The sequence below is a fragment of the Eptatretus burgeri genome, chromosome 3 (assembly GCF_056783735.1).
Source record: "Eptatretus burgeri isolate ZD-2024b chromosome 3, Ebu_testis_v1, whole genome shotgun sequence".
Lineage (NCBI taxonomy): Eukaryota > Metazoa > Chordata > Myxini > Myxiniformes > Myxinidae > Eptatretus > Eptatretus burgeri.
The window spans coordinates 118,198,003-118,225,904 of record NC_140963.1 but is presented as its reverse complement, the minus strand read 5'-3'; the positions used below and the strand labels follow the sequence as shown (position 1 = coordinate 118,225,904).

The window sequence follows — 27,902 nt, the reverse complement described above, 5'->3', positions numbered from 1 at the left end:
TTTGATATTTTCTAATTGATAGGTCACATGGTTTGGCAGCCGTGTTAGATTCAAGAAAAAATATTAAATAATGTTTTCTCTGGAATCACATAACCTAACGAAGCGAAGATTTGCAACTATCATCTTCCATCATGTCTGCATACAGAGTAAAAATGACGTCACAAGTCACATGGTTTGGCGGCCATCTTGGATAGAAAAACACACCTCATCCGATTAACACGAAACTTCACACACGTATTCCACTGGAGGATTGGAGGCAGAATGTAAATTTATGATGTCATAGGTCACATGGTTCGTCAGCCATCTTGGATTGAAAATTAATAAATTTTTAAAATATTCTTCTCCAGAACGGCTGGACAGATCAAGGGGAAACTTCACATACATATTGCACACGCTTAGGGAATACAAGTTTGTTGATCCTCATTTACTTTGTCTTCAACGGATGCTAGTTATTTTTTATTTCCAACACAAATGAATGCAAACAATAGCATTTCTTTTGTGTTGGAAACTCAGTTTGTTATTCGGATTATGAACACTTGTGAATGGTGGTGATTTTCAAAATACTGTACGAGGGAAAATAAACACACAGTAAGTTTGCCGAGCTCGGCGTAGAGGAGGGAGTTGAGAATAAACACATTTGGTCAGGTTTCCATTATTAGGATCGTGTCATGTTTATCACCGACTACATGTAGTTTAGGACTTAGGTAGCCAAGCCCTGAATGTATGCCTCCAATCAATGCCACTGCATGGTTCTTCCTCGTAATTAAATTAAATAACGATGTGAAAGATCACGTCAAAAGGAGTACATTTATTAAATAAGTACAATTGCACAGTATCTCTATCAATTACATACCAATTACCTATTGGAACGTACTAATTACGTTTACTGTATTATCAATAACTATGTGATAGATCACGTCAAAAGGAGTACATTTATTAAATAAGTACAATTGCACAGTATGTCTATCAATTACATACTAATTACCTATTGGAACGTACTAATTACGTTTACTGTATTATCAATTATGTAACACACCAGCACACAACACATGTCCTGTCAAGGGTGTGCAATCTCAAATTGCTCTTTGTTGTTTACCGATGCAACTGAATCCAGACAAAGGAGCAATCAATATTTACACGGGCTGGGGGGGACGGGGAGGAGAGGGGGCAGAGAACAAGCATCGGAGACACCCACAGTGAATGAGTGCCTCGGTCCGAGGTAGTGAATGGTGCAAGAACTTCGAATAGACTGCACACGTTTCGAGATGAATGTTTACTATGCCGTTCCAACGAATATAAACGAGATCACATTTCTGGAAAGGTCAATAGTAAGGTTGGTCAGATGTGAAGAGATTCATGGAGGTCAACTTCTGCAAGTAGCTTGGTAAAAATAAGATTGCATTCTGCTTCCACAGATTGATGGTGAGGATTTTGTTGCACTGGAGTTACAGTACTACAACAAGTATACAAGATTTCTCAGCAATAACGTCAGGTCAGTCTTTTGGTACTGCCACTGGTAACATGTAACCCATTGTTACCTGTCGCATGGTCGGGTTGTCAACGACTACACAAACACCCATCACATCACATCACAAACAACACCTGACGAAGGGTAGATGAGCTCCCTTCAGAGCCATCGGCCATAGATAAAGGAGATGGTGTCCAATAGAAAACACCCGTCAGATTGGACCAGTTTGTGGAAACCTGTGCAGCAGAGAGGGGTAGTGGACCCCTTGATGTGAGACAGATGAGATAGTATTAGCCAACAACAACCGCCAAAAGGTGGACAAGCTAGTATTTAGCCAACGGCAACCACAAAACTACACCAATGAAGAAGAGGGTGGGTAGACGGTGTCGCTTAAGCCGTGGAAGGCATGTTCCTCATCCGGTGGTCTTCCAAGCTAAGTTCACCCGACCGTTTATGTTGTGTTTTACTCTTTGCATTTTTCATCAATTTTTATGTCCCAAACCGTGTCCTGCTGTGTTCTATCGTTTAATTTGTCTCTCGAGTTCAGTCAGGCCTCCCTCCCCTCTGTTTTTCTGCCTCGTTTTTGCTTCTTTGTTTCAGTTATCATTACTTCTGAACTCTCAGCTCAATCCTTTTCCCTTCCTCCCTCAAAATTTTAAACAAAATATCTCTCCTTCACTTGGAAAAAAAAACAATGCCCAACAACACCAACATTGGAAAGAATAAACTTTTTTTCCCCCGAAACTCCACTCTCATTTTCCGATACCTTCCTTGAAATATCCCAAAATTTGATGAAACGTTTCTCTTTTTTTAAAAACCTCTTCACAACATTTACAGTGCCTGTAAAAAGTCTACACCCCCTTTCAAATTTTTCACCTTTTGTTGCCTTATTGAACCCTGATTGAATATTGCATATCGAGAAGCCTGGAATGAAATTGCATTGAATCAGACTATTTAACCTTTATTTATGCATCATAACCCACAACTTCCAAGTAAAAAAAAAAAATTCAACAAATTTCAGAAATTTAATGAAAATACAAAACTACAACATATTGGTTGTATCATTGTCCCCCCCCCCCACCCCCAATCAGTTAATACTTTGTAGAAGCGCCTTTGACAGCAATTACAGCTGTGAGTCTGTTGGGATGTGTCTCTACCAACTATGCACACCTTGATTGGGAGATATTTGCCAATTCTTCTGTACAAAACTGTTCAAGCTCAGTCAAGTTACGTGGAGAGCGTTGAAGGACAGCAATCTTCAAGTTATGCCACAGATTTTCCATGGGATTTACGTCGGGGCTCTGACTGGGCCACTCAAGGACATTTATTATCGAGCCAAAACGAAGTTTTTGCAAGATATGTTAGTCAGCTTGTATTTTTTTTTGTCTGTAATCACGTATAAAAAATTCTGCAGAGCACAGTTATCATTGGAAATTTTTGTCACTTTGCATATCAGAGGCCTATAGAGGTCACTTTCAGCGCATAAAATTTTGAAGGTCAAAGGTCAAGGTCACTGTCGCAAATCAGGGGAGTCGACGAAACCCTTATTTTTTGAGTAATTTTGATCGGATCGTCTTCAAACTTTATGGGAACATAGTTCATGGTCTGGCGCTCAGCTGATTAATTTTTGGTGGCGATTGGCCTTGACCTTCATAGTTAGCACCTAAGGTCAAACATATTTGACCCCAAGGTTAAATTTTCAAGTTTTAGGAACCATATCGTGTAGTACCTCAAATTGAACACCTCGATGAGTGCTTTCTAGATATGTCAAGCTTGAGACATTATGACGTCATTTGGTGACGTTATGAGGCAAACGCATATTTTTCATGGTTACTCTGTAGAACGATTCTCATCGGAATCTCTCGTAGGCAGATATTCCTCAGAGTCGCTCCTGGTGGATAGCAGCTCTGTTCACCTCAGTGTGACATTAAAGAAGTCACACGTGGTCACCTTTTGGCAAGATACGGGTCACCCTGCAGGTGACATTGGTTTATCTTTTTGTTGCTCAATCACTCCAGTGTAGCTTTGGCTGTGTGCTTCGGGTCACCGTCATGCTGAAAGATGAACTTCCGTCCCAATTTCAGCTTTCTTGCAGAGGGCAGCAGGTTTTCCTCTAGGATTTTTCTGTGTTTTGTTCCTTCCATTTTCCCTTCTATCCTGACAAGTGCTCCAGTCCCTGTTGATGAGAAACATCCCCATAACATGATGCTGCCACCACCATGCTTCACAGTAGAGAGAGTGTTCTTTGGGTGATGTACTGTGTTGGGTTTGCGCCAAACGTAACATTTCCATTTAGGCCAAAAAGTTTCATCTTGGTTTTGTCAGACCACAAAACTTTTTGCCACATGGCAAATGATACTGAGGTAAATATGTATGAATGATAAAACAAAAATGCTCTTTATAGCCAAATCATTCGGTCACTGTCGTGTCCAAATATCAGCTTCCGAGCTCAAAAGGTGCCTCAGATATTGCCCAGATGAGAAATAAAATAAAGAAAGAATGAATAAATTGATAATAATCAATTTGTCTGACACACACCCAACCTGTCCACCAAGTCTCATCAGAATCCGTCCAATCACCTTTTGAGATATCCTGCTTCGACAGACAGAATCCAAATCCATTGGGACCACACTCAATGCAGAGCGTCGGTGCTGCCAAAGCAGTCTCTTGGGCTATTGGGGCACAATCCTGGACGGGTCGCCACTCCGACACAGGATAATCGAATGGCTCAATCATCCCAGCAAGCTGGTACTCATGTTGCCGACCTCGGAAGGATGACGGGATGAGACAACCCCACCTGGTATTAGACGGTTAAGCGGGATTTGAACTTAGGTTCCGAGGATCCCAAGCCCACCACCCTAACCATTAAGCCAACACCAGGCATTCAGATAGGTCGACAGACAGACAAGGGTGAAAACATAACCTCCGTTCACCTTTGGTGGTGGAGGTAACAAGTATGGTCTCCATATCGGCCATTTAACATTTCATTCTCTGGGGTTTCATGAACCGCTCACTAAAAAAATCACGAGCACAGAGTGCACTTGGGGATAACGTGATTCTGACTCAGATACTTATTCGGAACCCACATAAATCGATGTCAAGTAACAAAAATGACCGTTTTTACAGCCATTTTTCCCTGCTGTGCAGGGGTTGGCTTTTTCTTGAGGCAATGTTTTATGGCCGGATGCCCTTCCTGACGCAACCCTGGTCACCTCTTACGACACACAGGGATATGGTACACCTATTCCAACCGGGGCATACACCGGGACCAGTACACTGGAACTCACTTCGCCGACCTCGGAAGGATGACAGGCTGGGTCAACCCCTGGTGTTAATTCAGCAGCCAACGGGGCTTGAACTCAGGACCCTGGGATCCCAAGCCACCACCCTAACCACTAAGCCAACACCAGGCTTGATGTCAAGTAATGCCAATCTTTATGGCAAGGAAACTGTATTTGAGAGACTTTAGTCCTACATGCAATGGCCCACAACAGCAGAGCACAGGGATGTACGGGGGGGGGGGGGAGGGAGGGGGGAGGGCAGGGTGAGTGAACAACTAGAAAAAAAAAAAAAAAATGACAGCCAAGAAATGGGCGTTTTAAAACTGTTACAAAACCTCAAGAGTGCATCGTGGCAACGATCATCCAAATGGATTCATTTCCTTGTTGATGATTGTACACGACTGTGACCACTCGTTACATTCAGTGTAGTTCCGCGGAGAGTGGATCGTTTGTGTATTAATTTCCATTCTGCATCCAGAATATAAATATGTAAATGCAATTGGATCAATTCCCACCAGAGAACTCACTTTGGAATGCTTCGACAGAATCCAAACTCTGCCCTTCTCCCCACGAGGATGGGGGGAGAGGGGGAGGGGCACGACTGACGTGCAACACTCAACCACCCAAACTGCCATTATTTCATGTTTTCATGAGGAAAAGTTTTGAAACAATTGAAAGTTTTTTCTCGTGACGCTGACCTTCCGCATGTAAATATAATGCGGTGCAGCAACTTTTGGGGAAGTTGGGTCAGGGGTTTGGAAACTGATAAGGAACAAACAAATAAACCAGATAATTCATCGAACACCTCATCCTGCGCCGTCTTGAGAAAGAATGACATGGGCGATGTCTACGAGCAGCAAATTTGATTGGTCGTGATGACATAAGATGCTGTAATATTTTGTCCAAGTACTGCTGAACGAAAGGGTCATTTATACCACCTTATTTAACACAAGACAATAGTTATTCGTGTCCTTTATGATGTCTTTAAAAAACAAAACAAAAAAATAAAAACAGTGAGTGTCCTTTTTGGAATGATTTTTAGTTTTGTTTGACTGTCAGAGAGGCAGAGACTGAAATTATCGCACTTTTCTCCGCAGGTGTGATCAGGACAAATTCATAGCCAAAATACAGGTTCGTTTTCCAACGCATGTTCAAACTATAATATTCAATTGAAATGAAGTTGTCTCTCGATCATAAAATGATGTTTGTCGAGACAGACAGACAGACAGACAAAGTGAACCAATTGCTTAACCACACTTTTCTCTTTGCATGCCCAGGGTAACAGACAAACAAACTTACTCATATATCCATCCATTGGGACCATACTCTGTGCAGAGCGTTGGTGCTGCTTAAGCAGTCTCCTTGGCTACTGGGCACAATCTTCGACGGGTCGCCACTCCGACACAGGATACCAGCAAGCTGGCACTCATTTTGCCGACCTCGGAAGGATGGCAGGCCGAGTCAACCCCACCTGGTATTAATTTAACATCCGAGTGGGATTTGAACTCAGGATCCTGGGATCTCAAGCCCACCACCTTAACCATGAAGCCAACACCAGGCATACTCATATATAGATAAATTAAAGCTTCACAATGACCTTAAAGGCTGGGAAGAAAGGACGAGGGGACGTTATGTTGAGGAATGGGCATTGAAAAATACAAAGGTCATAATTTTGACTCACCTGACGAGGCTGGAAATAGTAATTCACAGCTGCCACCATGTGATCTTTTATATCCACATGGTTGCAGAAGAGAACAACCAAGCTGACCATCGACCTGAAAAGATTAACGAGAAGGAGAAGAGCGATACCTGGTAAGTGCGATGTAAGATGCCTCCCGCATGTGCGTATTGTTGACGAGCGACAAGCCGCAGGCTTGCAAGGAAACTACGATCCTCTGTGAAGATTGCTCCACCGGCTGTTCCAGGGCATGTAAGGCATCGTCGCTCGTCAGCAGCACAACACGTTGCAGGCCATCCAGGAAACTGATGCAGAAGACATTTTGATCTGCATCACCGTCGCCCCTCTCGTCGTTGATGTGTTGCTCGTTCTGCGGAAGGTGGGAAACCATGGTAGGCTTTCACCGAGAAGCTTCTCTGAAACCCCTTATACAAGTCCAGCAAGGAAAACAGGCTGTGCTGATGTCAAAGGTGAACTATTTAGTTTGTTCAAAGGTGGAATATAAATCGATTGGGCAGATCAATGAGACAAGCCTAAAATAGTGACCTTGATGAGATCGAGTTTGAAGGTGTGCTGTCGATGATTGATCTTGAGCTGGCGTTTTTCACAGGGTTCGGCCCAAGTATAAAGCACCCTTTTCCCTGGAGGAAGCTCTCTGTCTTCCTCCACACCACTAGGAAATAAATAAATAAATAAATAAATAAATAATGACCTTTGATCAGCCGACACCCCCGACTGCTGCAAAAATAGCAGCACCCGAGTTAAAGAAGGGGAAAAAATATGATAAGTTGCCAAACAATTGCACCTTATTAGAGCTATCAAAACTTGGTTTTGATAGAATTTGAACAAAAGAAAAAAAAATGTGTACATCTCCATGATAATGCCATCCACCACATCGTCCCAGGTGATGTGCAGTGTGCTCACCTTTGGGTGAAGGTAAAAGGAAGTTGCGTATGGTTAACGAGGAGTGCCGAGGCCGCACCATCAAAGAAGGGAGAGAAGGAAATGATGGCTGCGTGCTCTACCACGTTAACATCAACAATCAGCCCACCATACTGCAACAACACATGGCTAACTGAATACGATCACTCACTAGTGGTAAAAAGAAAACAAACAACAACAACAAAAAACACACACACACACACACACACACACACACACACACACACACACACACACACACACACACACACACACACACACACACACACACACACACACAACAAACTACCCCTCTCAACCATACTACCTCCAATTTTAATCTTCCTGATGATTAGAAATGAACTCTGCACCATTCTTCATATTGTCAGCTCTGATTTTTCCTTACCTTGTTCCCAAGTCTTAGGAGAACTCCGTTATCATGCTTGGTGAAGTAAAAAGGCTGTGACGACTCATCGGAGCCTTTGACCTTCACCGACAACTTATCCAACTCCCCATCGGGCCAGAACGGAACAGTCTGAAATGAAATGCACGTCAGCGATGGAGCCTCAAACCAGAGGCAGTTGACGGTATTCTCTCAATCTCTCCCGCAGACAATTAAAGGACAATAGAATTAACCAACAAAGTCACCCACATCAGTCTTTTGGGACATATTGAAATTTGTTTTACGGTAATAACATGGCTGAGAATTTCTCTTCAACTCGATACCTTTCCCTCCGGAACCAGCAGCCAACGCTTGACAACAGACTCAAAAACCTCCAGATCCAGCCGAGTCTTGTTGCAGAGGGTAAAGTACGGGGTGAAGAAAACCAGCTTGGTCTGGGTGCAGCTGCCCAAGCGGATCATAATGCCCACCTGGAAGACGGCATGCAGGAGTACGAGAAAGCTGCATTGTCATGTTCTCACATCGGATGGCAAGGAAGGTTTGGGAAAAGTTTACATTCCCCAAACATAGCCTGCCCAATCACGTCTTCCCTGGGGTTACCTGGTAGTCAGTTTTTCCTTTGGTGGTACACTTAACGCATCCTCCGCTCCCCACTGTATCCAAGGAAAACGAGTCCGAGTTCTTACTGTCCGTCACGCACAGTTGCACCTGCAAAAAAGCCCGGTTACTCGGTATCACACAATCACCCGCAAAGTTCTCATCGAATCAGCCTGCTAAGTGAAATTCTCAGGCTTGTCACCCCCCTGCCAATACAAGTTATGATAAATAAATAAAAATAATTATTTGTTAGCCCACACGAACCTTGTTTTTGCTGAATATGCTTTGAGGCTTGTAAGAGAAGAGAAAGGGTAGGTGGTAATCAGCGGGATGTTTGCGATAAATGTCGTCCGCATAGTACTGCAACAGCCTCCCTGTCTTGTTCACCATCCAGTAAGGACAAAACATCGCGAGAGTCGTCTGCCCTCCATTCCGAGAAGCTTCGACCTTCACATCGAATGGGGCGGCTGCATCGCTTCCGGCTGCTGAAAAAGTCACAGCCATGACCTCTGGGAGGTCAGGTTGCAGCTTTAGTGTCGCGTGCCAATCGGCGGAGAAGTACCCGCAAAGGCTCAGTTGCAGAACAGCCGTCATGGGGTCGGCCAGGTAAAGGTCAGTCACCTGTCCAGGAGAGAGCTCCTCTTTCTCCGTTGAGTCCTGAAAATAGCAAGAGATTCCCCCCCACCCTTTTATTATTTTTTCCCCCCGACACGCCTGCAAGTTTTCATCTCAGCAAGGAAATTACTAACTTCTGCGATTCCTCACTAAAGTCACCTTGAGTGTGCACCGCAGTGGGTAAGGCAACAGGTTTTGTAGAGACACTCCGGATCGTATGTGCAGTACACAGGCAGTGCATTTTGTTGCCGCCCGATGGGATGCCGATGTTAGATCGTCTTTCTTGCGCGTGACCATGATGCGCACAGGTTGCTCCCCCTGCCGTGGCACCAGGCACTGCAATTCTGTTGCCTCGCAGTCTGCTTTGCTAATGATTTCTGCCCAAGAAAGCAGTGCAGCTTCATATTCCCCCTTCTCCGGCTTCACAAAGAGGTCGATCCTGAAGGAGTGCCGCGGGAGAAATTGAAACAAACATCGGACGTTTTGAAGTCAAAAGGTTTGAGAATTCTAGTGTGCACAAACTGCACTACAGAACGCAAACTTTCATTCCTCCTCTTCTTTCCTACGCAGCACAGGTTTCTGGGGATGCAGCTGTGATACTACTGAATCAGGCATCGTGTGACGGAAGTATGCGCTCCACCGAGTTCCCTTCTAGTTAATAATGGTTTCTCGCTGAAATAAATAATTTATAATCCACATTTCTGAAACTATTCAAGAAACACTTTTTGCAACATTGGCTTTAAATAAACAGGAATTGCCTTGCGAGGGAGTTCAACGCAGTCGGAGGCCATTATGCCCATCAAAACTTTGCAATGGTTGCCAACCTATGGTTATTTGTCCATACTCCATCCTTTGTAAACGCTGAGCATGAAGCAAGGAAGCAGCACGTACCATTTTAAAAGTGTTTTGTATGACTCATCTGGGGTCACGGTAGGACCGTTGACCTCCCATACTCAGAGCGGACACTCTAACCATTACGCCATGGAGTCCGATTAAAGACAGAAACCTCCCTTCATCAAAAACATGTTAATGTTGTCTCACCCATAGGCAGAAAGCGGGACATTGAATTCGGCTGCGGGTTCAGCCACACCAATCTCTTCCAGATGTTCGTCTTTGCCATTCGCAATCACCTTGAAAGCCATACTGCCATGATTTTTAATCTACGGGAAGATACGCAAAGGCAAGGGTTTATTCATAGTGGAAACATTGTCACTTCAATGAAGGCCCTGTCACACCTTGACGATTTAGCCAGCGTATGCCGACGTATGAAAAATTTGTCTAAAATGCTGGCACACGTCGAATACGTTATGGGTAAGTTTTGTACACGTTAAGAGCACGCTGAAGCATGCTGGCATACGTCGTAGTACGGCGAGCTCGTCGACAAATTTTAAGCATGCTTAAAATTTTTCGACGTATGCCAGCATACGACTCACACGTTCCGCATACGCTGGCCATAAGTTGTAGGCACGTTATACGGTCGTTGACACACGTCGACACACGTTACTTGTAAGTTACTCATAAGTCGAAACACGTCGAGGTAATGTTTAGCTTACCCGAAACTTATTTATAACCTATGAGTAATGTGCTTTGAACCTATGAGTAACGTATCTCCAATACATGTTGACGTATGTAGACGTATTTGATGTCTTCCGGACGACCACAGAACTTACTGAACGTGTTTCTAACTTACAGCTACCGTATAATGGCGTATCGGCAGCGTTTAGGGGAATTGGTATATAAAAATGGGCTTCACAGAGGAACCCGTCAGTGTTTCAGACTCCATGGTTGTTTTTATTTTTATTTTTTTTCTTGGGAAGGACGGTGATGTTGACACTTCGATTTCTCGTGCGGTTATAATATAATATAATTAATAGGCTGCCGCTCAACGATTTAAATCATAACCGCACTAGAATTTGAAGTGTCAACATCACCATCATACTGAAGAAAAGAAAAGAAAAGAAAAAAAAACCAGGGAGTCTGGAACACTGATGGGTTCCTCCTGTGAAGCCCATTTTTATATACCAATTCCCCTAAACGCTGCCAATACGCCATTATAAGGTAGCTGTAAGTTAGAAACACGTTCAGCAAGTTCTGTGGTCGTCCGGAAGATGTCAAATACGTCTATATGTGTCAATATGTGTTGGAGGTACGTTACACATAGGTTCAAAGCACGTTACTCATAGGTTAGAAATAAGTTTCGGGTAAGCGAAACATTACCTTGACGTGTTTCGACTGATGAGTAACTTACAAGTAACGTGTGTCGACGTGTGTCAACAACCGCATAACGTGCCTACAACTAATGGCCGGCGTATGCGGAACGTGTGAGTCATACGCTGGCATAAGTCGAAAAATTTTGAGCATGCTTAAAATTTGTCGACGAGCTCGCCGTACTATGACGTATGCCAGCGTGCTTCAGCGTGCTCTTAACGTATACAAAACTTACCCATAATGTATTTGACGTGTGCCAGCGTTTTAGACAAATTTTTCATACGTCGGCATATGCTGGCTTAATCGTAAAGGTGTGACAGGGCCTTTAAATCGTTGAGCGGCAGCCTATTAAGAGGCTACACCACGTGATCGTCGGCGATAGGCTGCCGCGCTATGCATAAGTTAGACTATCGTTGGGCATAGGTTGTGAACGCCGACAACACGCTCAGCATTCGTTGGTATAAGTTATCTATAAGTTATCGAAACGTTCTGTGTACATTACTAATACGTTATTCATACGTCCAACTCGTTATGAATACGCCCAAAACTGAAAAAAAACATCAATAGTTCAGCGTATGCCAGCGTGTTACATACATTTTGATACGTTGTCATACGTTGGCTAAAACGTCAAGGTGTGACAGCTCCTTGGGGGCTGTGGGGTTTCCTGTGTGAACCTTACTTTGAGGGTCAAACAGGTCATAGGTTTAGTCTGTTAAGAAGACACTAAACATTTGTACATAGTTCAGAATAATAAAATTTCCAAGAGGAAATACAAAGGAACTGGGTATGGGTTAAAGATTAGAGGTTACACCCAATCAGTTTGAGGTACATACGTCCTAAAAACTCTTTTGGTCACGCAACAAGATAAATAAATAAATAGAGAGTTCCTTTACAAGGAACTTCGATGGAGGTGGAGGCCATTCGGCCCATCAAAGCTTGCACTATTATTACCAACCTACGGTTGTTTTTCTGTGCTCTATTCTTTTTAAACGCTGAGTGTCGAGCAAGGAAGGAGCACGTACCATTTTTAAAGTCTTTGATATGACTTGGCCGGGGTTCGAACCACCAAACTCCCAGACTTCACAGCGGATGCACTAACCATTGCGCCACTGAGATGTGAAAGATTGTTTGAAATTAAAAAAAAAACTAATCAAAAAAAAACTTCCTTTGGGGCCATCTCAATATCATGTATGCAAAAATGTCAGAGTTTTGACATGCCCTCCCCAACACCCTTCTCTCTTCTTCCTTCAAAATACCTTTCTTTCGTTATACATGAGATTCACTGTTATCATTACCAAAAGGAAATAATCACAGGAATGGGTGTTGCTATTCATCTTACCTGTAAAGGTGACCTCACGGTGAGCGACTTCATTCCACTTGCAGCATCCACCTGACACACCAGTGTGACCGGCTGCAAGTCTTTGGCATGGCTCAGTGTGTGCACGTATCGCCCCACCTTCGCCATCGTCAGAACAATCTCATTATAGTCCTGTGGTGCTGGAGTTGAACGCCACAAGGATTTTAGCAGACTGGCCTCTTCAAAAAAAACAACAATGACTAAAAAAAACCCAAAAACTTAGTTACAACACCATTGGGAGTTTATTTAATGGTAATACCAATGGCCAGGTGCACTTCTTGTCGGCAAAGTAACGAGCGCTCTCTGGAGTTTACGGGGACGGAGTAATCCAGACCCAAGCTCTCTCCGTCTTGCAGAACATTTGCAGGGCCAAGTGCCACGGGATCCAGCGGCGATCGTGGAGACACGGGGGGTGAAAGGTGAGGCTGAGGAAAGGGTGGCTCACCCTCTGGCGTAAGGGGGGAGACGGCATCCCCAAGCCTGACATCCAGTGGAATTCCGAGGCAGTTTTTTATGGTCACAGGAGCTACCTGCTCACTTGAGCCTATATTTGAAGAGGATAGGCTCGCAGCTTCTGCAAAGGCCTGTACAGAGAGAGCACATTGTACATTTAATAAACATATATTTCATTGAACCAGGTAAAGGGTGATGATGGTGAGTAATTGAGCAATCATGCCTTACGTCTCTTTATACAAGCAAACTGCCCATTCCAGGCCGAGTTTTCGCTTAACCAATCATTCCACTCCAATGCTCCAAACTTCACTCACATAACTTAATGACATGGAAATTGTTCGCACTGACAAGGTGTTCAATTCAAATAACTTGTGAAAGTAATAAATTGTTTCTATTTATTTATTAAAATCAATGATGCTTGTTTTTGAGGAGACATTATGTGTAGTCATTGGCATGGTATTCAGGATGGATAACACCACCAATTACAACAAGAGCACCTTTCCCAGGTTGCTGATCATGGTTAGGCTTTGCTGTGACAGAGTGATGTTCAGCAAGTCTCGTGATGTCACGTTGATGGCCATGACGGGTGGTGGGTTCGGAATCTCCTCCGACGGACGCCTTTGTCTCGCAGGGCAAACTGCACTATTTCGCACCTGAGTGCCCATGAGAAAAACATAAAAATAAAAAAAAAACACACCTGCCTCTTCACCTGGTCCTATCAATGCTTTTCAGAACAGTCTGCACTACTATTATCACCAACTGTACATATTGGAATGGAACAAAAAGGTGTAAAACAATCATATGATTGTGGATGTGCACACAAGGAAAAGTTTTTGATACAGTGTAGAGTTTCAAATTGACCATTCAAGGAAACCACCCCAAACAATGCAGATTATTATAGTGGTGAACAAAAGTTCACACACACCCCTTGCAACCAAGCGGGGGAATTGCATCCTGGAAGCAAATCTAAAATCGAGTTCATGCAGAATATAAAGAAGCCATAACAACAAAAACATAAAGTAAAAATGAACAAAAGTTTATCCTAATTAAAATAATTAAATTACGTTATACAACTGGAATGGCATTCGGTAAAACGCATACCGCTGCGAGGCTGAACAGTTTACGTTTTGTATTCCACCCATAGGCCAGATCTGGATCCGCACCTGATCCAAAATCGAACCGCCTTGTTCTCCTCACCGAACCAATCTGTCCACCAAGTTTGCTCATAATACGTCCAAAACTTTTTCAAATATCGCGTCACCGACCCAAATCATCCAGCAAGTTTTGTCACAATCCATCCACAACTTTTTGGTCCTATCTCTCAATGGTGAAGAATCACTTTAAAAAAAATTAATAGATCCGAATCCGGATCTGGATCTTCACCAAAATTGAATTTATTTATCCTTGTCACACACCCAACCTATCCACCAAGTTTCGTCCAAATCCGTCACTAACTTTTTGAGATATCCTGCTCACAAACAGACAGACAAACGGGTGGAAAAGCCAACCTCGTCCACGTTCGGTGGCGAAGGTAATAAGGGACGACGTGACAGTTTTTCTACTTGCATGTCAAAAGTTAATCATGATTATACATATTTGCAGGGTTGATAAAGACTCATATTAATGACTTGTGGTATGCACCTCTGATTAAAGTTTTGTTTGATACAGTAATGGGTTTTTTTTTTAAGGAGGTGGAGGATGAAATTTTTGAAGTGGAGTACAAGAAAGCCTTTTTGGGTCCATTTGCTTTTTACAGCACAATATTGCACCGCGAGCACTGGGCCAATGTCGGCTGATGCATCATGAAAGGAGAACAAGGTCAAAGTACCTTGAGTGACCCTCTTCATCTGGAAACCTCCGCATTGTGGAGACGCTATGGGAGAAGTGTGTGAAGGAGAGGGTACCCCATGAATGTGTTAAACTTCCAAATGAAAGATGCTTTGAACTGACAGAACATTATATGAAAAGGCTCGAAGGAGTTAAACAAGCTGTAGAAACATTTTATCATGATGGGTTTGGGGGTGATGAAATAAATAAATTGATGATTATTAAAACCTGATATTATTAAAATAAAATATATTAATCCTGAAATAAAATGTACTCAAATATGATATGATTCTTTTTAGTATGTATCCATTTAGAATTAACATAATTATATTTCTCCTCTGTATGGAAAGATCACCTGTATATTAAATGTGTAAACAGGTTGAACTTTGCCAGTAAGTTGAATATAAAGAAGAATTGCCTGTCATGTAGAATTATCTTGAGAATTTTGTATGAAAGACACAAGCAAGTTGGAATGTGGACTTAAGAAAATGTCCAGGCGTATCCAGTACACTCTGGTCGCTTCAAGATAATATATCTTCCCAGTTTTGGGAGAAGCAGACTGATTTTTAACCTACATAAGATGGAAACTTGTTTTAATGGCCATTAGGGTTGGTGTTTGACATCATTCGAGCATTCTGTGCGATTAATATGTTTGGGTTTGAATGTGTGTTCCAACCACTTAAGCAGGAGCTGTCAAAGAAGACTGAAGATAAGGTTCACCTGGAAATTGTCAAGACCGGGTGAACTGACATCAATGTCAGAAAATTATAAAGAAACTGTGTCTTACTGGAAACTATATAAAGACGAAGATTCTCCGGTTATGTTGAGAGATCTGGAGTAAATCTGTCTGTCCAGGATCTCTTGTGCTGGCACATATAATCTGTTTGTTTGTTCAATAAGTGTTTTAAAATTGTACTGACGTTGTGTATCTGTATCTACAAAGTAAAGGGAAGTCTCAAAACTGTACTTCATTTTCCTCCTCCTCCTCCTCCTCCTCCTCCTGCGATTGGCAAATAGGAGCTCACAGGTCAAAGTCCAACTTATCAAAAATAACTAATACCAGGTGTGCATACTTGTGTTCTTTATGAAATCCTGTAATTATCTCCGCCACCGAAGGTGGACGAAGGTTATGTTTTCGCCCCTGTCAGTTTTGTTTATTATCTTGCCAAAACGAAGTTTTTGCAAGATATGTTAGTCAGCTTGTATGGTTTTTTTTTATTTTTTTTATTTTTGTCTGTAATCACGAATCGATCACTCTGCAGAGCACAGTTATCATTGGAAATTTTTGTAACTTCGCATATCAGAGTCCTATAGAGGTCCCTTTCAGCGCATAAAATTTTCAAGGTCAAGGTCAAGGTCACTTTGTCGCAAATCAGGGGAGTCGACGAAACCCTTATTTTTTGAGTAATTTTGATCAGATAGTCTTCAAACTTCATGGGAATATAGTTCATGGTCTGGCGCTCAGCTGATTAATTTTTGGTGATCGGCCTTGACCTTCATGGTTAGTGCTGGAGGTCAAAAGTTTTTGACCCCAAGGTCAAATTTTGAAATCTTAGATACCATATCGAGGAATACCTCATATGAAAGCGCTTGATAAGCGCTTTCCAGATCTGTCAAAAGTTTGACGCTATGACGTCATGATGAAAAAACGGATTTTTCATGAAAATTTTATTTCCTCAGTTCTCATCAAAATCTCTTGATATTTCATGTACAACGGTCCTGGAGAGATACCATTAACCGGACGAAAATATAAAGGTCAAGGTCACAAAAAAGGTCAAGGTCACAAAAAAGGTCAAGGTTGACGAAACCCTTATTTTTTGAGTAACTTTAATTGAATAAATAAGTCACTCATGTTCACATTTTGGCAAGATACTGGTCACCCTGGGGGTGACATTGGTTTTTTTTTTTCTTCTGTTTATCTGTGTGTCTGTGAGCAGGATATCTCAAAAAGTTAGACGGATTTTGGCGAAACTGAGTGGACAGGTTCAGTGTGTGACAAGGATAAATGGATTCCATTTTGGTGAAAATCCAGATCGGATCCGTGCAAGACAATTTTTTTAAAGCGATTCCTCACAATTGAGAGATAGGACCAAAAACAATATTTTGCATGATGTGGACGCATGACAAAACTTGGTGGAAGAGTTGGGTCGGTGACAAGAAAAAGCCTATTCGATTTTTAAGGTACGGATGCAGATCCCGCCCATCAGTGGGACACAAAACATAAACTGTTGAATTTGGTGGAGATATGCGCTCTCTCAATTGCAGTTCTAGTTTACCAGTTGCAGCTTTGAACTTTTTACAGTTCGGCTAACTGAAAGACATGCTTCTTGGCAGCTCGCCATTTATCGGTGGTTCAAACACGACTTCACCCAGCCTTGCAATGAGATTAAAAGGTGTCGACTTGCACAGAGAAAAAGAGGAGATTATATGAAGACGTCACATATGCTTTAATTGAATTTATTCAATTTAATTGAATTTATTTAATTTAATTGAATTTAATTTGTGGTCATGCTGATCTTTATTTGCAACTTCAGAAGATGTACATCATGCTCACTTTCTGGTATGCACCTTGTACAATTTGTCTTTATCATTAACCTCTCCATAATGGCGGTGAAGCCAAAACAGGAAATGCTCGTCCCACAAATGCAAACCTTAAGTGCAAGCTCCCAGCGCTTCTGCTCCAAATCCTCGTAGACAATTTTAGAATGTGCATTTTTCTTTCCCTGCCACAGCTCATTTTCATTCAAAAACATGGGCTCCAACAGAGGTTCCCAGACAGCTAGGAGTTCATTGTAGTAGAGAATCTACTCACACAGACATGGGATGGCATCGAGTTAGGTCAGCGAGAGAAACTCCTCGTTCGACCGACCCTACAAAGAGGAGCTGCCATTTCTCGGGTCAGAAATGAAATCTTACAAAAGGCAAATCGAGTCATTACCTCAAGTGTAAGCTTGCCATCCACGTGAAGAAGTGAGCTCCAATTCCATACAGCACATGAAAACTTGGCCTCGGTAAGCAGCAAGGGAACGGTTCGATGTCCAACTCCGGCTTCCAGCGTCACAGTCAATGACTCCAACATCAGCTCCATGAACTCATTTCCTTGCCTAGCAATTACCATCTCCCCATCTTCCTCCTGGTCTTCCTCTTCAACTTCATGATCCCCACCCTCAATCGTCTGCTCATCAAGAGCCTCATCCACACCCTTTTGCAGGAACCAGAAGTTGGCATTTTCCCAGTCACTCACATCCCACAGGGAAAGTCGAGTCTCTTCATCTTGTGGAACCTCGCTTTCGGTTGCAGAGCGAGAAAGCGCTGCCAGGATGGAAGTGACCGAATTAATGATGACAGGAGAAACCTGAGGAGGATGGGAAAGCAAGGACAAAGTTCCGAGAGAAGAGTCAGTCATCTCACAGACCAAATGTGTTGGGTGTCCAAAAGGTCCCATATCTGCAACAACCATAAATGTGGTCGAAACTCCACCTCATATTTCGGTGCAGCACGATAATTAGGGTGCAACTCAGGTTATGCACCAGAAAACAAGATGGATGTCAATGGAATATGGAAGAGGCTAAGAAAGCAGTGGGCCTCAGCTCTCAGGTTCCTCAAGGTGGTGGAGAAAAAAAAAGAAGAAAATACACAGACCTTAAGGATTACATCTTTGACTTGGAGGTCAATCTTGGTGGAGTTTATACCCTCCGGCTTGCTGTTGAAGAATAAACACGTTGGCTGTAAGACCTGTCAAAGACAGCAAGGGTAGCCTGAGAGCAATCTTCATCCACATTTCACAAATAAATATAGTTTGGGAGCATTACGAGCTCTTCTCACCATGGTTCTCCGGCCTTTCCTGTCACTGCGGACCAGTGGACAAGCCACAACCTGAAGATCTCGGACTGCAGCAGTCATAGTCTGCTTATCGCCATCCCTTTTCAGGTCAAAGTCTAGCTGCAGAGTGGCGATGAGCGAAGGGCTGTCAGAGCGCCGTAGATCCGCCACAAAAAGCACTTCTGGGTTGGTCACTCGTGCAGACACAACCATGCGTCCACCACCACTGCCTTTATCTGTATCTGGTGCTGCAGCACTGCTTGCAGCTGTAGGCTCTGGAGACAATGAAAGGATTGCTGAGCTCCAGTTAAACACAAACAAACATAACACCACTCGACTAATACAGTAGAGTCTCATTATACCAAACAGGTACGTTCTGTGGACTGTCATTTTATCAAACATTTGTAATACTGTGACACCGCCCACCCCCTCGCCTTCTCCACCAAGCTATCCCTTCTCCAAAAACTTGTTATAAAAGGTGCACCCTTAGTGTTTCAGCATACATGACCAGGACATACCACCGGAGCATGACATCAGGCACCACCCTTTCAAAATAAACTAAAATTGCAGACATTTGCAAGTGAATGATCATCATTATGACATAAACTATAGAATACCCAGTAATGATGTACTACTCCCATAATATATTTTCTCCTCGACTGAGAAATTTGTTGACAGACCTTCCTTTGTTGTCTTGGTGAGCTTGGGAGTGCCTTGATGCGAGGTAACACCCGTGGCCTGTTCCTGTGCAACAAGCGAGCCTGTGAAAAAGTCCATGACGGCCATTAGGAACTCGACACTGGCGCAGGTGAAGAGATCTCGCAGAATGCAGTCAACTCGCATCTCTTCCCGGCTCTGTGCGTAACACAACTCCAGTATTTCCTGTCGCTGCTCGCCAGCTCTCATTTTAATCATCCTAGCAAGAGAACACCACATTCAGATTTTGTCTTTCAAGGTAACAGAGATGGACATAAAATACAACAGTTTCATATGGGCCGGTGACTTCACACAAATGCAGTGGTCTCGCTATGATGAACAGATACAATCAATCCCTTGTATACCTGGACATGACATTGTCTCCAGGACGCAGGTCATCAAGCATGCAGTTGCTGAGGTGCAAGGTGATCCTCGTCCAACCATCTGAGGTCATGGCCCCTTTGGCACTAATGAGCCGCAGTTGGAATTCGCCCAACTTGCTGCAGCCTGACCGTCCTTGGGCCTTCTGCTGTGCACACATCAAATTCATAGTCACTTGTCTTTCAAATTCCAGAGCAAAAAAGACCCATCAAAACAAACGCCAAGATGAAAGAATATGAGGTGGTCATATGCCCAAAGTGATTTCAATGTTTAGGGGAAAGGCTCCTTAATGCATGTATATTTATTAACCAAGAAGATTTCCAAACTGCTGAGGGTTCGTCAGGAAAGGGCAGGTATGGGAGCATGTGCCGGAGCAGTGCGTCGCTGCATCCATGTTCCGCCGGCACTCCAGGGGATTCCGTCTGGCCATCCCCCAGGCAGACACCTGGCCCACTCCCATCTCCTTAAGATGCCCATCAATCTGTTGCAACCACAAGGAACGTGGTTGGCCCCTTGGCCTCCTCTACTCACGAGGCTCCCTCGCTGAAATTATCTGGTGAGCAAGATCAGCGTTAGGAAAACGAACGACGTGTCCATAGAGCCACAGCTGACACATGGACTATGCAGGTAACAAATGTCATTTGAGTCTCTCTCAGAAACCACTCTTTGGATAGAAAGTCTGACCAGCGATAGCCAAGGATTCTCCAAAGAGACCTTGTACCAAAGGAATTAAGTCTCTGGCTCAGATCCCTGGTCAGAGTCCAAGTCTCAATTCCGTAGAGCAAGACTGGAAGCAACAAGGACCTGAAGACTCAGACTTTTGTCCTCCCGCACAGGTACCGGCAGTGCCACACCCCATGATCCAGTGAATCCATGACTCCCCAGGCCCGACCCAGATGACTAATGACTTCTGGCTCATAGCCAGCAGAGACATGAATATCACTGCCAAGGTAAGTGAATCTCTCAGTGACCTCAACTTCCTCACCATAAACTGGTACAGACAAGACAGCAGCATCCAAGATGTCAAAGAAAGCCTGGATCTTAGTTTTTACCCAGGAAACCTGTAATCCCAGTGGCTCCGACTCATGATTCAGCACCTCGAGGGGCCCCAAAGGGATACCCAGAGTCTCCGCAAAGATGACTGCATCATCTGCAAAATCAAGGCGAGAGATGTTGACATTCCCCAAAGATGCACTACAGCTTGATCTCTCCAACATCCTCCCTAGTATCCAGTCCATACAAGTGCTGAAAAGTATGGGGGCCAGTACACACCCCTGACAAATTCCAGTAACAACTGGAAATAAGTTGGAGATGGTATCACCACATCTCACAGCACTCTCAGCACCAAAGTGTGGTTCAGATATCAGATTAATCAGTTTTGTTGGCACCGCACGAAGACCAAGAATCCTCCAGAGGGCATCCCGATTCGCTGAATCAAATGCATTTCAGAGATCAACATGGGATGCAAAAGCAGCCCCTGCCGAAACTCTCGCCTGCGTTCGGTGAGGTCCCGCAGGGCAAGGATACGGTTGATCGTTGACACCTTTGGTGTAAAACCTGACTGATCTGGATGCTGGTGCTAAAGCAGATGGTGGCGAATCCTACCAAGAATTATCCGAGCAAAGATCTTGCCCGGCATTGAGTGGAGCGTCACCCCTCGGTAGTTGTTGCAGTCTTGGCGATCACCCTTCCCTTTCCAGAGAGGGACAACAAGGCCCCTCTTCCATTCAGTTGGGATGATGCCTGTGTTCCAGGCAGAGCCAAGAAATGCATGCAACAACATGACTACAGCATTTCCACCAGCCTTGAGAAGTTCAGTATGGATGCCATAGATCCCAGGAAATTTAACCCATTTCAACTGGTTCACCGCTGCTTGTGTTTCCACAAATGAAGGAGGATCACAGTTGATTGGAGGGTCAGCAACAGGGATAGTAACACCCCTGACATCCAACTCAAGAGCTGGTGGATCAGCCTGGTACAACCGCTCAATGTAAACAGCCCGGCGGGCCTTCATTAAAAAATAAAAAATAAAGTATACATTTGTCAAGGCTCGTACGACAGCTAGCACATAACACACAGCAAGGGGGACATGACACAAGAGGGGGGAGAGGGAAGGACAAAACAGTGGGGAACAGAGACATTAGAAGATCTGTGGAAGGGAGAAGGATGGGAACATGGGGAATAGAAGATGGACATTACAGGGACTTTCAGGAAGGAAGGCAGGGAATTTGAAGGAGGTGGGTTTTGGGTGGATTAACTGGGGTAGAAAAGATCGAGGTTTTGGATTGGGGAAGATAAGAGGTGGTGGTGAAGAGCTGTTTTGAAGACCAGGACGGAAGAATGGGATTGAAGAGATTGTGGGAGTTTATTCCAAAGGCGGGAAAAACGAGGAATGAAAGAGTGAAGGTGAGCAGTGATTCGTGATTTTGGTAGTTTTACCAGAAGGGGGTTGTTGGCGGACCTTGATCACCCTGCGGAAATATGGTGGGGACAAAGACAGGGCGGGGGGGGAGCGATACCAGAAAGGAGACTGTAGAAGGCAGAACGACCACCGACCTGCCTGCAATGAGAGAGTGAGAGGCCCAAAGGCTCAGCCTCATCATGGGAGATACCAATGATATGAAATGCCTTGGTTTTCACAGCGTGAAACCGAGAAAGGTGGGAGGCAGGAGCATCAGCCCAGAGGGGAGAGCAGTACTCCATCTGGCTGCGGGTGAAAGCTTTGTAAGTGGTAGACCGTGTCAAAACACCACCAGGATTTGGAGGAAGGAGAGACGTTTGAGAGTTCAGACTTGAGCTTGGAAAGATGTTGTTTTTTGGCTCTCCTGAGGGTAGATACACACTTGTTCCGAACACAGATCTAATCTGGCTGCACAGGAGGTACTCCCACGGAGTGGGTGTTCAGTTTTCTTTGCGTTCTTCTTGTGTGTTTGCGGAGTGAAGGGTTTTACGGTGGCTGGATTGCAAATCCCACCACCAACCTCCTAAAAAAAAAGTAACTCAACTGCAGAAGGACGTCCACAGACAGTTGGGCACAAGATATGGATGGCCGTTGGCTCAACGAGCTCCTCTGCCCTTTGACAGCTTTTGTTTCTTATCCTGATGGGTGTCCATATCCATACACCATCCTCACCAGGAAACCTGGTGGGGTGGATGGTTTAGTCACCGACAACCCGACCATGAAACAGGTTAGTAAAGGTTTAAATGGTACCTGCAGCAAGTCACAGATCTAATCTGGCCTGACCTGACAAGGTTTAGTGAAGGATCAGTTATTCATTGCTCTTTGAGTTTGATTGTTATTTTTACCATGCAGTAATCAGTAATCAAGTAATCTTGATCTAGGTCAACAGTAATCTCATTAAGACCAATAAATATGTTCAACGAACCATTTGTCTGAACAAAAATTCATCTTAACCTAGAATGCACAATGTACAGTAAGTATACCGGGGATTGAACAGGTAATCAAATAGAAAGAAGCTTGCAACATACAAGCCGTATTACATACAATGCCAAATTTTGGGAAGATATTTGCATCAGGAATTATGAATAAGATATCTTTCCACCAATAACAGTAGTACTTAGTTGACCTACCACACTGTTGGCACAGAGGAGCAATGATAATTGCTATTTTCATGCCTTGATGCTAATGGCTGATGTCTATACCCACTAGGGACAAAACATGTAGCAACTAGAGAATTCAGAGAACACCTTAAGCTGCGCAGTCTTGAGAAAAAAAAAGGACGTGGGCAGGGTCTGCAAGTAGAAAATTTGATTGGTCTAGAATCTAGATGATATAAAATGCCAAAATATTTTGTCCAAGTACCGCTAAACGAAAGATTTTTGAAAATACCAAATATGGCAATTTGTGTTCTGCAGTGTTCAAATATATAATTCGATTGAAATAAGATTAACATTTTAAAGGTTGTCGAAAAATAAAATTTCAGAACTTCACTGCCATTGATGCAGTGTCTTTCACACCACCTTATCTAACACATTACACAAGTTCTTCGTGCCTCTCTGTTGTTTGCAATGTTGCCAAAAAACAGTAAGCTTCCTGTTTGGAATGATTTCAATTTTGTTTAACTGCCAGACAGGCAAGAAAGAGTAAAACAATTCTCTCACTCCTTTTTGAGCACATACAATCAGGACAAATTCAGCGCCAAAGTACTGCGAAACTACAGGTTAGTTTTCCAATTCAGGTTCCGATTCGTGTTCAAAATATAACATTCAATTGGAATGAAGGTGTTCCTCAATCATAAACTTATGTTTATGGACAGACACAGACAAAGTGAACAGATTGCTTAAGCACACTTTTCGCTTCATGCACGTGGGGTAATGAAATGCAAGTATTGATGTCAAGAACAAAGTGATGCCATGAAGTAAAAGAATGAGATCGTTAATGTAACAAAGCAAAGACAAAAAAAAAAAACACACACACACATGCACGCACGCACGCACACACACACACACACACCCTTCAGGAACTGGCAAAACAAATAAAGACAAATTAATATATGTATTTCAATGTTGGGATGAGAAAACGGAGCATTGCCTTGCTGGGATCTGGAGTAAGTAGCAGCAACGAAAGAGCTTCGAAATTGAAATCAAATTTCAGAGTCGTATGAGGTACCGCCGGCTGTTTTGATTCCACAACAGCCGAGATCACGATCTTATCTCCTACGGAGAAGAAAGGTTATATCTAATGAGTTAGAACTATTTAATGCACACACAAAAAATCAATTCATCAAAATCACGCAAACGTCGGCTGCAGCTCAAATATATATATATATATATATATATATATTTTTTTTTCTCCAAGAATGGCAACAAGGCAGATCGATTTACCGACTCAAATCGTGCGATTGATCATCTTACCTTGTGACTTATCTTTGCCAATGTTCAGAGGTTTTTCTTCCTCCTTCATTTCAGTCCCTTCCTGTCTATCTCCAGTCGTCGGCCCTTCTGTTAGATTTTCACTCAGCGTAGCCATGACAAGACGCACATCTTCCTGACGTAATGTCACCTGTCAACACCCAAAAGCATCAGTAATCGACAACAACGGTTTTAACAGCAATCAAGCAGTCCCTCGAAAGAGGCCCTGCCAGGTGGAACCAATGCCACGGGAAATAATCCTGCACCTCCATCCCTTTTTCAGAATCCTAAGGCATGTGACAATGACTCTTTCACAAGTTTAATTTCCCAACGCACCAGAGTGACCTCTCCATGGAAAATATCTTATTCGTTGAAAGCAGCAATGTGCTCTTAGTGGGAAGCAGTAATAAGTCGAGTACATCAACTTACCAACATGAGACCCACCTATAAACTAGGAATAACCAAAAACAGGTTCCTTTCTAATGCAATTGAACCTCTCCATGAGGGTTCTTTTACAAGAAAAACAATGAATAGATTTTTCAAAACATTACCCTCACCAAAGGAGAGGGTATTTCATTTGGGTTTGTCTGTCTGTTTGTCCGCACAGAACTTTCGTGTTTTTCTCCGTAACCGCTTGTCGGATTGAGATGAAATTTTTCACCATTGGTGTGACGACTCAAGTAGAATGTTTTAATAATAATTATGACATCATAGCTCATGTGGTGTGCCAGCCCTATTGGAAAAATGGGAAAACTTTGGACTTCTATCTCTGAAACGCGACAAAGGAAAAAAATTGAAACTTCGCACATAGTAAGTACTCCTCATGGGGAATGAGTTCGATTTTTTTTTTTTGAAGTCATAATTTTTGAGGGTCATTTAGGGATAAAATGGTCCACAGTAAAAAAATCCCATTACATCATCGGTTATGTAATTAGGGAGAGGTTCACACATATGATATTGTTAAGGATTCAGCAACGGATAGATTCTCAACCCACTCCGGCCGTCTCCGGGGTTATAACGCCGGCTGGCTTGGCACAGGCCTCGGGTTACGCGTCTTCAATCGCGATACCAACGTAATCCTGGACCTTACCAGTTGGGGAAATAGAACCCCGGTTACAGACTGGTTTTGTCAGATGCCGAGCATTTTCTGCCAGTCTAACTATTTTGGTTTTATATGCCAATCGAACGATTCGTTCCTCGACGCCACACAAATTAATCCGTAGCAGCAACTTCATCCGAATCAACCAGATTGATTGGGGAACATCGGCGAACACAACACAAGCAAAATATTCATGACAATGTTTTTATTAACAATCTTTAACCCGTTCTTAACTAGGGAACTACGGATAACAGGTTTTGAAGGGGTCCCTACCGAGATATGCCTTAAACAACATGCAGAAAAGACAGACAGACAGCATGCAGACAAGACAGAGTACTTGGTGATGTTTCATGGACGAGAGGAAAGTGTCAAAAGCAGGAATGTCGCTCGTAACAAGCCGATGTCCATGGATTCGAGCCCCCAGCTCGAACGTGCCACGTGGCAAAATGGCGCTCGCCCTTTTGTTGCAGACTTCATGCACGCACTCTCGCGCGTTCAGACCCCACGAGGTCGACTGCATCAGAGCGAAAGATCCACGATGGTATGCTCCAGCTGGCTTTTCACAAGGTCCAGCATACAAATCCAGGCTGGCCTGTTCACCAAACAAGGCCAAATCGAGGTGCCGGGCTCCGCAGGCTGGGTCCATGGGATTCCAAAACGTCGTTGAGTCGGGACAGTCAGAGGCTCCGGCGCCAGACGCAGGCTGAACCTGTCGATGACCTCCGTTCGAAGCAGACTCCTGACTCACGCAGCAGCCAGGTCCTCCCAAAGCAGATAGCAGCTTCGGCGCTCTCAGTTCCATCACTGGCCGGACTAGGCCGGCTGCAGTTTCTCTCTCGGCAGAATCACCACTCGCTTTTCTTTGCTTGCCTCTCAAAGCCGACTGCCGTTTCTCTCACGGCAGAATCACCTCCGTCCTCTCAGTTTCTTACCACTTTTTCCTTTCCTTCTCGCCTCGAAACCGACTGTTTCCCCAAACTGAACCACTCCACGAGGTCTTCGTTCGCTCGCTTCGAAGCCACTGCCTCCTCCCCCTTTACGAAGCCGACAAACTCCTCCCCTCAGTTTCACTTCCTCTTTTTGGCCACTCCCTCTCGGCCGACTGGGCGGGGCCTCGTCCGGGATGGGGAAGGAAGGAAGAAGAAGCCCTCGGCACACCACCACTGTACGAACAATAAACATGCATCCTATACCTCCGGACACACATGTAACATCCATTTACCGAACAACCTGACTAAACATGCATTTCATGGGGGATCTGAGCTAATCCTATATTTAGTAGCCTTATAAGGGCCATTTCCGTAACAATATCATAGGTCACATGGTTTCCAGCCATATTGGGTTTACCCTAAAACCTATTAAAATACACCACTCAAAGAAGTCCTGGCAAGGGTCTGAAATCTCTGATTGCTCTTTCTCTTGTTTTGTTATTTTGTATATGGTACATAGTCAAGGCTCGTGGAAGAGCTAGAACATCGAACGGATCAGGATACAACATAACAAAAGGAACAGCAGAGATGAAGGAGAAAATAACTGCAGAATGACAAACAAGGGATGTGGGCAATGATGATGGATAAGGCAGAATGCTCGGGGTGGACAAGATGGATACATGAGCAAAATTTTGGGAGGGAGTGAGTTGTTTAGAGTAGGGGTGGGGAACCTTTTTCCTGTCAAGGGCCATTTCGATTTTTAGAACATTCTTCAAGGGCCATGCAAAATTATTGAACACGTATATCGGACTTATCTAATGCGATGGTTGGAACTGTTTCTCTTTGGCGAGGCGTTTGGTGTCAGGTGGTAGTGATGATGATGCTACTCGCAGCTGGTTTTGCAGGTTTGGGTCAGTCAGTTTTGAGCGGAACCGAGTCTTTGCAAGAGTCAGTTTTGAAAAGAGCTGCTCACAGCTGTAGGTCGTCCCAAACAGTGATGCAAACTTCAGTGCACGTCTCCTCCGAATGGAAAAATCCTCAGCACGTACATACAGATTGTAGAACTCGAGCAAAGGGAGGTTGTTGTACCCGGCTTTGAGCTCGTCATTGCTTTGCAGCTCAATGATTTCATGTTGTAGGTTGTCAGGCACATCAGCTGGTTCCATATTAAACGGCGTGGCAAATATGTTCAGTTCCCTTTGTTTACTTTTCATGTCCTGGAACCTCTCTCCAAATGCCTGGAGGAGTTTTGCACACTCAGCAGCATATTCAGATGTCACAGCAGGCTTTTGTTC

The 27,902-nt window shown here is 43.8% G+C and overlaps 1 protein-coding gene across 3 annotated transcripts in view; it reads right to left on the bottom strand.

The window, feature by feature from the left end:
- The window catches only part of LOC147030813 (intermembrane lipid transfer protein VPS13A-like), a 222,936-nt gene that overhangs the window by 56,602 nt on the left and 138,432 nt on the right, over positions 1-27,902 (bottom strand). For all 3 annotated transcript variants that reach the window (XR_015056515.1, XM_085875249.1, XM_085875250.1), the window contains 20 exons: positions 24,583-24,730; positions 24,260-24,384; positions 19,692-19,852; positions 19,311-19,546; positions 18,634-18,905; positions 18,451-18,543; positions 17,747-18,163; positions 17,460-17,612; positions 13,479-13,634; positions 12,788-13,112; positions 12,511-12,668; positions 10,005-10,123; positions 9,123-9,402; positions 8,613-9,005; positions 8,352-8,459; positions 8,075-8,221; positions 7,755-7,883; positions 7,352-7,482; positions 6,974-7,100; positions 6,559-6,797 (listed from right to left, as the gene is read on the bottom strand). Coding sequence is in view for 2 of the 3 variants with exons in the window: in XM_085875249.1 (XP_085731375.1) it covers positions 6,559-6,797; positions 6,974-7,100; positions 7,352-7,482; positions 7,755-7,883; positions 8,075-8,221; positions 8,352-8,459; positions 8,613-9,005; positions 9,123-9,402; positions 10,005-10,123; positions 12,511-12,668; positions 12,788-13,112; positions 13,479-13,634; positions 17,460-17,612; positions 17,747-18,163; positions 18,451-18,543; positions 18,634-18,905; positions 19,311-19,546; positions 19,692-19,852; positions 24,260-24,384; positions 24,583-24,730 (3,917 nt within the window). In the remaining variant the exon portion in view is untranslated. The remainder of the gene's footprint in view (positions 1-6,558; positions 6,798-6,973; positions 7,101-7,351; positions 7,483-7,754; positions 7,884-8,074; positions 8,222-8,351; positions 8,460-8,612; positions 9,006-9,122; positions 9,403-10,004; positions 10,124-12,510; positions 12,669-12,787; positions 13,113-13,478; positions 13,635-17,459; positions 17,613-17,746; positions 18,164-18,450; positions 18,544-18,633; positions 18,906-19,310; positions 19,547-19,691; positions 19,853-24,259; positions 24,385-24,582; positions 24,731-27,902) is intronic.